This window comes from Penaeus vannamei, chromosome 19, assembly GCF_042767895.1.
Source record: "Penaeus vannamei isolate JL-2024 chromosome 19, ASM4276789v1, whole genome shotgun sequence".
NCBI classification, from domain to species: domain Eukaryota; kingdom Metazoa; phylum Arthropoda; class Malacostraca; order Decapoda; family Penaeidae; genus Penaeus; species Penaeus vannamei.
The window spans coordinates 35,111,374-35,121,373 of NC_091567.1; the positions used below are offsets into that span (position 1 = coordinate 35,111,374).

At 35.7% G+C, this 10,000-nt stretch overlaps 2 protein-coding genes across 5 annotated transcripts in view; one reads left to right on the forward strand and one right to left on the reverse strand.

Moving 5' to 3' along the window:
* Positions 1–604, reverse strand: part of LOC113809166 (uncharacterized) — a 7,110-nt gene extending 6,506 nt beyond the window's left edge. Inside the window, exon 1 of the mRNA XM_027360667.2 lies at positions 445–604. Within this exon, the coding sequence (XP_027216468.2) occupies positions 445–481 (37 nt within the window). The 5' untranslated portion in view covers positions 482–604. The remainder of the gene's footprint in view (positions 1–444) is intronic.
* Positions 605–653: 49 nt separating this feature from the next.
* LOC113809165 (uncharacterized) overlaps positions 654–10,000 on the forward strand; it is an 11,177-nt gene continuing 1,830 nt past the window's right edge. The window contains exons 1-3 of one of the 4 annotated variants that reach the window (XM_070134263.1): positions 654–927; positions 1,152–1,263; positions 5,223–10,000. The exon at positions 5,223–10,000 is cut by the window's right edge and continues 1,830 nt beyond it. In XM_070134263.1, the coding sequence (XP_069990364.1) occupies positions 7,574–9,193 (1,620 nt within the window). In that variant the 5' untranslated portion in view covers positions 654–927; positions 1,152–1,263; positions 5,223–7,573 and the 3' untranslated portion in view covers positions 9,194–10,000. The other 3 variants (XR_011399291.1, XM_027360665.2, XM_070134262.1) reach the window with 3 other exon arrangements.

Consider the following 10,000-nt stretch of genomic DNA (forward strand, 5'->3'; position numbering starts at 1 on the left):
AGCTGACAAAATCCTGAAAATAGAAAAAATCCTGAAAATTAATGGATTCAGTAACATTAAGTAGGCCTGATTCTTTGGTGTTTTTTTAAAGTGCTTGCAAAGCCATCTACATGTGCGCAAAATTAAAAAGACCAAACCACGATGGATTAATATTCGGCATCTGTTCAAGGATTAAATTTTCTATAAGAAAGAAACTTATAAACTTATACTGTAAAACTTGGCACAGAATACAGCAATCAGTCATACGGAAAATTTGAACCAAAGTCCGATGAGTTGTGAATGAACTTTTACGTTTAATGATATTGTTTATCTACATTGTGAAGTAGTTACTCAATGAGAACTTTTGAAAATTTGGTCATCTGTGCATTAAAAACGGACTTATTAAGACCCCAATACAATTTGTATACAAAAAAGGTAAGCAGTAAATAAGAGCACATTGTTTACCTTCTTCATCTGCCATGATGCTTGATGCCGTTGCCATGGCAACTGTTTACACCGAACAAGTAGCTATATTAATATATATATATATACCTACATATATACATATATTATAAGAATAATGAATATTACAAATTTTGACATTAAAGTGCATTGTAATATTTAAGTACGTAATATTCTTTTCCCATGAAAAAGTGAATACAACTGACTACAAAACAGCTGACCAATGTAAACAAACAGACGACCTTCATAAGCCCTTTCCTTGGTAGTGTTGGCAGTTGGCACGGTTTTAGGGAAGCCGGTACACTTGGTACACGTCGTTACTGATGCTATATTGGGCTTTTCTGGCAGGTGGTCGAGAATGCGGATACGTAGAAGCCTTTTACTACAAGATCGAACAGAGGTTAATAGGTTCGTGGAGTGAAGGAGCGAGGCGCTGTAGCGTAGGCGAGGGATGATTTCAAGGAGTTACCCAAGTCGAAAGACAAGGTTTGATGGACTTCCAAAGAACTGTTGCGTTTCTGTATAATTTTATATCATAGAATCGATTTTATAGTCTGCAATGGCAAGATGTTTCTTTGTTTGTTTGTTATTAGTGCCTTCAGATTAGAGTTTGATGCAATAGATGAAACGAACAAGAATACGCAAATGTAATGTTTTGCTTATAAAATGTGATGGTTCATGGATTCTTAACATTGCCGTGATCCTTTCAGGTTTCATGCTTGACTGTGAAAGCAGTTAATTCATTTCTGTTTTTACAAGAAACTGAAGACATTGTTACACAAGAGTAGTAGTTTCAAGAGTTAGTTTGAGCTTCAATAAAAGGTAAAAGTAATAGAAAAAATAATACATTTTAAAAAAATCAACAATAAATCTGATTAAACATATTTAGATATATGTATTCAAATTAGATAAAGACTGAAATATTTTGTCTTACAATTTCTGTGTTATATTTGATGTCTTCATTATATTTTATAGTTCATAGACTTCGTTACAATTTTTTGTATATGTGTACCATATGATGTAGTTGTAAGAGAGGAATAGATATATGTAGTTTTCTTGATTAGTCATTCCTTAGATATTACAATAGTTTTATCTTTTAGAACATTGAGATTCATGACATATTCTGCTTGATAGTTGCTTTAGGCATAGAATGAAAGTAATAACTTTTTTATTTGGTTCAACAGAATACCTTAAGGTATAGTTATTCAGCAGATCAAATGCTATTTTTTGTTATGAAGCCTACTTATGAAGCTGAGCCAATTAACTGAATTTCCAGTGATAGCAGTGAAAACAAAATAGAAGCCATACAGTATTTTTTTGAAAGTCAGATAATGGATTGGGTTGATTTGATTTTTGAGATGTTGTACAAAAGTGATGGAGGATGTCACCATGCAAATAGTCTTCCTAATCAATTCTTCTAATAGTCTTTCTAATCAGTTTTTCCTATTTTTAGACACCATGTTATCACATATATAGGAGATGATCTCTGTTGCCCAAAGTTCATCAATATGATTCATTCATCTTCGGTGTGTGCAGGTTTTATTTTTGTCAAAGAAAGATTTCAAAGAAACTTAGTAAGTACATTGTTCTCTGTGATACTGATTAGGAAAGGGAAATTTTAATTTTTGTCAAGATTTTTCAGTCAAAGACTAAATATATGCTATAACCTTTTACATTCTTTATCTTTATTAATTAAAGTATTGCAGTTTGGAATTTCTCTCTTCATAAGATAAACCATTGAATCCTGTTGCTCAAACTTGCCTTTAACCCACTAACGACGGGTGTCCCACATATGAGACACCTGAAAAAATAAACATTGCCAGGCGTCCAGCCAGTGTGACGCTGTATCGGGGCTCATGCTCCGATGCAGCATCAGGCTGCAGCTGGCGGGCAGGTGGAGTCCGGGCAGCCCCACCTGCCGATTTTATAACTGGCCGGAATCTTTTATTTTCGGCTTCAAAATATACTGGTATTAATGGGTTAAGCCATTGGCCATGGGTGATATGCCATCCATCATAATGATTAATTACAGACATGAGGTGATGTCTCATCACGTCATGAGTCCTGATTCCCAAGGTGATGTCTTGTGTGCTCTTCTGTGAGCCTGACAAACTCTGAGGCTCATAGCAGTATGCATTAATGTATGCTTTTCTTGCTTGTCATTACCTGAAATTTTACATGTTATTGGGGTAACCCACTGGCAACAGATGATTTCATAATAAATATCTGTAGACATGGGTGAAGGCTCATCAAGTCATGAGTCAGTGTCCATATTTTTGTGCACTTTACTCATGGAGTAGCATGCACCAATGTATGCCCATCCTTCCTTGACTCTAGAATTTGTTTTTGCCTTTGTTAATGTGTTAAAAGAAATGACTACTTCTGGCAAGCTATTTCAGTTGTCTGTAGGATTCCTTGGTTAAAGTAGCTGATGAGAAATATTGCTTTTGGTCTAAATGATTTATATTTGTGCTCTCTCATTTTATTTTACCAAGTATGAAGAACTGGTTACAGTCTGTATTTTGTATCTGGTGATGCTTTCAAGTTACTAAATCAATTTCCCTCTGCCTTTACTTCTCTAATGACATCAAATAGATTTTTGGGGGGATTCTTTTTTGAATTTGTGAAAGCATTTTTGTGGTTCTTTTCTAGACATTCTCTTGTGATATCTGTATATAAAAAGGATTCCATACCAGTATGCAGTATTCCAGTGGGGTTGACATACATGAAGTGATATAGAAAGCCTCTTTATCAGCATTTAAGAGTGCTTTTCTTATGGCCTAGAAACAGTCATTGGTATATTTACAGCTATGGAAACAAAGCCATATTCTATGGGCTTTTTCTGCTTCTGGTTTCTCAGTGCAGAGCCATTAACATCATACTGATTCTAATAGTTTTACACTTTGGAATGTTGAACTAAGCCGGCACTTATTATTCCATGTATTTAGACAGGAACTGAAGACAGTCTTCTTGCTTTTTTACTATATTGGATACCTTGAGTGTCATCAGCAAGGAATCACAAATGCACTTAACTGTTTCTAGGATGTCACTGTTATAAAGAGTAAATGGTAATTGACTGATAACTAACCCTTCCTAATCCTATATCCTTATTTACACCGGGTGTACTTTACCTTTGTTTGAATCAGGAAAAACTGAATGATTTTACAACATTACTTCAAACTTCTAAGGTTTCTTTTTTCACCTTTTCTAGGCATATTCAGTTATTAATGAATACCCCAAAAGTTGAATATTATAGTTTCTAATAACAAAATTTTGTTTTCACTGCATTAATCCTTAAAGGACATCAACAGTAATACTTACAGGACATCAACACTGAAAACATCATACTCATTTTCTCGTATTCAGTGGACATTAGATACAATATGCATTGAGTCCTACCTGACCATGAGTAATTACAGTATGCATGTCTTTTAATGGTTAAAAGACCAGTGCTTATTGCTTTTTGTGTGAATTGTTCACAACATTGTGTTAATAGTTTTTCTTAACAAAAAGAAAAAAGAGAGGAAAAAAATGGAAACTAAAAATTTTCATTCTGCTTTTAAAATGCTTCCTGATATAGGTACTGCCACTCTTGCTGAAAATTTGTTTAGTTATCCTCCATTTTGGTAAGTAGGAGACTCTCTATGTTAATTTGTTCCAGGACAAAAAGATGCTTTTCATCTGTTTGTATCACAGAATATATATTTTTATGACAAATAAATTGAAAATACAGAATAGAAAGTTGTTTCATCACACCACCACCAAGAACCCAAACCACATAAAAGTTGCATATATGTGAACATGATTTTGTGAGCATTTCTTATTTTCTTTTTATAAATCAAATATCAAGAACTTCAAAAGGAAATGCTAATCTTCTTTCTATTTCTCAAATGATATATTTTTCATAATCTCTGAGAGTTGCAACTTTTTTCAGTTTCCATTCCACAGACACATCTGTATTACATAGAGGAAAACCAGGCATTTTCACATATACTGTAAAATTTAAACTCGATTTCTACTAACATCCTACCCCATGTACTTTGTGGGGGAAAGACTATTATAATTAAAGACACCTAATATTTTTTTGTCGTACAATACTGTAAAATCTTCCATTTATACTCGCCTCACTCTGCTCAAAGTTCAACAAAGTACAGAAAATTTGTCAGTCTTGTTTTAGTATATAAAAAAGTTTTTGAAATATGAAAATGGAAATGTTAAGAAAATGCCAAGGGTTTATTCTATAGATATGAATCATATTTCTGACACCATAAAACATGTGTTTACAAACATAGACACTGATAGGTTAGATATTAACATTTATTCATGATGAGTTAATGAGTCTAGGAGCTGATGCAACACTAAATATCACTAACATTGTGATAATTGTTATTCAGAATCTGTACAGTGAACAGCCTATATATTAACATGCTTAATGATGCTGTGCTGCCAATAGTGCTTATAGAAAGAGACAATTTGCTGATTTTTTAGTGTGATGCTGTGTTTGTATTGTTATTTGCTTCTGTTGAATAACCTAACCATTCTCCCTTCTATAGGGTGAAGTCACACAATCAGATTGCAACTGAAATATTATTGCTTATACAGTATAGTAGCCTGCTTTGGGTGGATTGTCAATGTGCTACCTATGAATGTAGTCATTATATGCTGCACTGATTCTTATATAGATTAAATATCAAATGACTTTATTAATACTTAGAATGAAATCTGTAATGCATGATGCTTCTGCAAGAGAGAAGAATACAGAAAATCCTTTTCTCTTACAGACTCCTCTGCATCACCCTGTCCTCTGTACATACATGAGGGTTAAACTACATACGATTGTTATTCAGATGAGGAAATATATGATATGAATTTTGAATTGTCTGAACAGAAGTTAATAACAATGCCACCACATAAGCCACTGTCCCCACTAAAAGATATATGCATTGAGTGGACTTTAGAGTGGATTTCTAGTATTGTTAAGGTATGCGGATCACATCAACAGCGCAAGCATCAGAGGCTTTACCTTACCTCTGCCCTCAGCTCTAACATCCGACAACATCTTCTCTTCCTTACCTTCAGACAGCCTTTGTATGAAAGGAACTTGACATACAAATGCTTGATCCTGCTGTTACTAGGAGACCAAAATACACGGAGTGTTGACTTTAGCTGTGCAGGTGCTGCCTATATTTACGAGGTAAACTACCTGTACAGGATCCTTACTCAAGTTCAGGTAACAAACCTTACAAGACTGGGAATAAACTGTAACCTTAGGACTATGGCAGACAAGAAATGCCTGATGGAAGTGAATGCCTCTTTCTACCCTGTTTTTAAGAAGATGACAAATCTCCGCTGGGTCAGGCTAGTAGGAGTGGCTGATAAGACATTCTTAACAGCACTAGGAATGAATTGTCCACACCTTGAGTACCTATTTGTTGATGAATCCCACAGAGTGAATGATGAAGCAGTGGCTAAACTTCTCCTGAGAGACTCAGAGAATGTGGCCTTCCAAAACATTAAAGACTTTGATCAAGACATACCAACAAATCCTTGTGCCTCCTGTCTGAAGGTGATAAGCCTTAATGGAACAGAGGTGAGCATGAAAAGTGCTCTCACCATCTTACACTGTGTCCCATACCTTGAATCCTTTGAAGGAGATGTGAATGTAGGCTCTTTATGCAACATAATGGAGAGCCTGCAACCAGAAGATGGCCACAGATCCTTCAACCTACAAAAACTGTGGGACACAAGAATCCTACCCAACCAAGCCTTATTCATAGACAAAGTGTGCCCTCACCTAACTTTTCTATCCACTGATGCCTCTTCCCTTTTTGCCTTGCATCTTCTTAGTTCTGTCTCATCCCTTACCCTTAAGCTTTACTTCCAAAATGCCAGTATTGAAATCTACAATTACCTTTTAGTCTCTGGTGTAAATCTGAGAGAGCTTGTTCTTGTAGACCATATTAATTGCTGTCTGGACCTCTCATGGCTTGTCGAACTCACTCCAAACCTAGAACATCTAGAGGCTACCATAATGAAAGAAGAAGGGAGAAATATGTCACAATGGCCTCTCCTGACAACTGCTAAAATAACCTTGGAGTCCTCAAAGCCCCTATTTGCCTTGATGACACATGCTCCCAGACTGAAGGATCTTGATGTCACCTTTGAAACATGGTCTGGTCTGGACACATTTGAAGACATCAATGATACCTTGATCACTAATGCAGTTGCCTCTGGCAGTCTACAGAACCTACAGAAGTTGAAGATAAATAGATGTGCCATTAGTATGAAGGGAATAGACTGCCTTATCTTGAACTGCCCAAATCTAATGTATCTGGCACCTCTTGCTTTTTGGAATGGTGTTTCTCATGAAGATCTTCATATTCTCCATCAAAGAATGAAAGAAAATAATAGGTGTTTTAGATTTGTTTTACGTGTAGACTGGGAAAATGGTCAAAGGTCATCAGGTGTTTCTCATGATAATGATGAGTCTGCTCTTACAACGACTTGTACTTGATCTGTTTGCTTATATCAGTAATTTTGTCAAATGGTTATGATGCTAACTTAAGCATCCAGATATTTGGAGTAAGTCTTTACTTTGTTCTTTTTGTTAGTCATTTGCCACAGGGTTACATTAAGATATGTAAAGGTCACCGGAAAAATACAGACGGCACAGATCATAAGGCCCAAGACTTAGTATACAAGTGTTATCTATGGAGAAAAGAAAGATTAAAAAAAGAGAGAAAAAAGAATTGACACTCTAGATGGCAACAAATGCAGTATTAACAATCTCTTAACTTTTTAACCTTTCTTATGCATTTTCTGAAATGGTTGCAGGCCTGAAGAAAAATCAAGTTTTCCCATTCCTGGGGATATTGTGTCACTTTTGTGGGCTATAACTGTATGTTTAGTTTTAACAGTAGTGTGCTTATTCCTTTTTATACCAGTCAGTTTTATGTTTCAAAAGAAAGCTTACTGAAAGTTCTCTTTTCTTACAGACTCAGCGACATCATTGTGTTCAGTAGGCGTGATAAAATGGGTCAAAGCTGAATGTATATTGTACAAGCAGAAACTGAAAATTTCATTTTTTATCACACTGAAATTCTTCATTTAGTGAAATACAGAAGAAATAATTATGCCCCCCTATAAAATATTACTCTCTCTAACAGAAATATGCACTGAACAAGTGTTGATCTTACTCTACAAGAGTTGTAGCATCAGTGCAACACCCAAGGAGCGTAAAGAACAACACAATTATGTTTCTTCAACCTTGAATTCAAACATTCGGCAACATCTAATCAACATTATCTTTCAACAATCCTTGCACAAGCAAAATTTTACTTGTAAATGTATTCTTCTTGAGATGCTAGGGGACCGTAGTACCCAAACCCTTGACTTCAGTCAGGTTGGCAGTGTGTATATTGATGCACTGTGGCAATTTTACCGTACTCTCACCATTAGCTTAATGATAAACCTAACCAAGCTTGGGGTGGCCTGTAATCTGAGGAAATTGAGTGATCAGAAATATCTTTTAGATGTTAATTCTTCTCTTTACCGTGTCTTCAGCCAAATGAAAAACTTGCGATGGGTTACATTGATTGGTGTGGCAGATGGGACATTGCTGGAGAGTCTGGGCACAAATTGTATTCACCTTGAATACCTCAATGTCAATGAATCTTTAAGAATAAATGATGAAGCAATTGCCGGTCTTCTGCTGAAAGATCCAGAGCTTGCAGGACAGAATGAAGATACCCTCTGCCTCCAAGATATCCAGACAAATCCTTGTGCATCAAATCTCAAGGTGGTTGGTGTTAGTGCAACTAGTGTGAGTTTAACAAGTGTTTTTGTCCTTCTTCACTGTGTCCCCAAGCTTAAGTCACTTGGAGGTCCTATCCAAGCTGGCCCTATAAGCAGTATCATAGAGCATCTAAATCCAGAAGATGAGAGCAGGGTTTTAAAGCTGAGTGAGTTATGGGAGGCAAAAATTCTTCCTTATCAAGCATCGCTCTTGAACATGATGTGTCCGAACCTCACTTGCCTCACATGTGATGGCTCTTCACTTGACTCCTTATACATCATCAGTTCCATTTCAGCTCTGACCCTCAAACTCTGCTTCCGAAACTATGTCATTGATATCTACAACTACCTCTTAGGCAGTGGCCAGATCCTCAAAAAGCTTGTTTTTGTTGACCATATCAATTGTGGTTTAGACTTGTCATGGCTAGTTGAACTTACCCCAAACTTGGAGCACCTGGAGGCCACACTTACCAGAGAGGATGAGGCAGAAGTAGCAGAATGGCGCTTCCTAAGGGTTGCCAAAGTCACTGTGCAGTCCTCTAAAGTTACATTTGCATTGCTGACTCATGCACCAGTGCTAACAGATCTAGTCATCACATTTGCAATGGAACCTTATCAGGAGACCGTTGAATGCATCAATGATGACCTGATTATCAGTGCACTGGTTCACGGTGGTCTTACACAGCTACAAAAGCTGCATATTAATGAATGTGCTGTAAGCTTGAAGGGAATAGTGTCCCTCATTCTACACTGCCCAGATTTGACATATTTGGCACCTCTTGCTTTTTGGCATGGTGTTAGCCCTCAGGGCATTTATGTGCTTCGCAAGCGGATAAAAGTAAAGAACTGGAAACTCAGAATTGTCAAGCGTGTAGAGTGGGAAGATGAACAAGAGCCTTATGAAAATCATGATATTTTACATCAGCTGGCTGCTTGTAATTGTTTCGAGGGTTCATAGTAATTGTAATAGTTGCTGCAAAGTGTAGAGGCCAATTGTACTTGCTGTAGTGAGCTAAGGAAATGATGTAGAACTGACTGTGGTTAAGGTTTAATCAGTTGCTGCTCTATCTTCTCTTTTGTCTTATTTTCTTTTCTTCCCTCCTTTCCCTCTTGCACCCCAATCTTCTACTCTTCTTCCTCATGCAGTGTCTTAACCACCCTTCTTCCTTCTTTGCACCCATTTTCTATACCTATTATATGTCAGTTTTGATATTTTATATACTGATATTGTTATTTAATAATTAGATAACTATAACTGGTAGTAGTAGAAGTAGATAGACGTAGTATCAGAATAAGTCTTTTTCATATAACAGTAGAATAAAATCTACAAGTGCATTTGTTGCCATGATGTGAACATAAATTGAACAAACACACTGAATAAAGTATTTTTGTATAACATTTTACTTTCTGGTGAATAAAAAAATGTTGCAAATGACCTTTGTAATATATGTCTTAGTTCTTTTAGATTTGTTTATTAGTTTCATAATACTTTTTAATTTGAAAAAAAGTAAAATAAATTAAAAGCTATTTTATTGAATTATATTTGTAGTAATTGTACTGAAAAAAGTTATGTTAAGAGTGTAACTTTTGAATGTTTAGTCAAGAGAATTAAAGTTCAAAAAAATTATATGACTTTAAAAGTATGCGTCATTACCTTCAAGCTTGATGTAGAGGCAAAATTTAAAGTGATGTAAAAAAATATATATTGCTTCTATTTTGACAAAATAGTTAACACACTATTTACTATTTTTATTTCTGTTCTTTT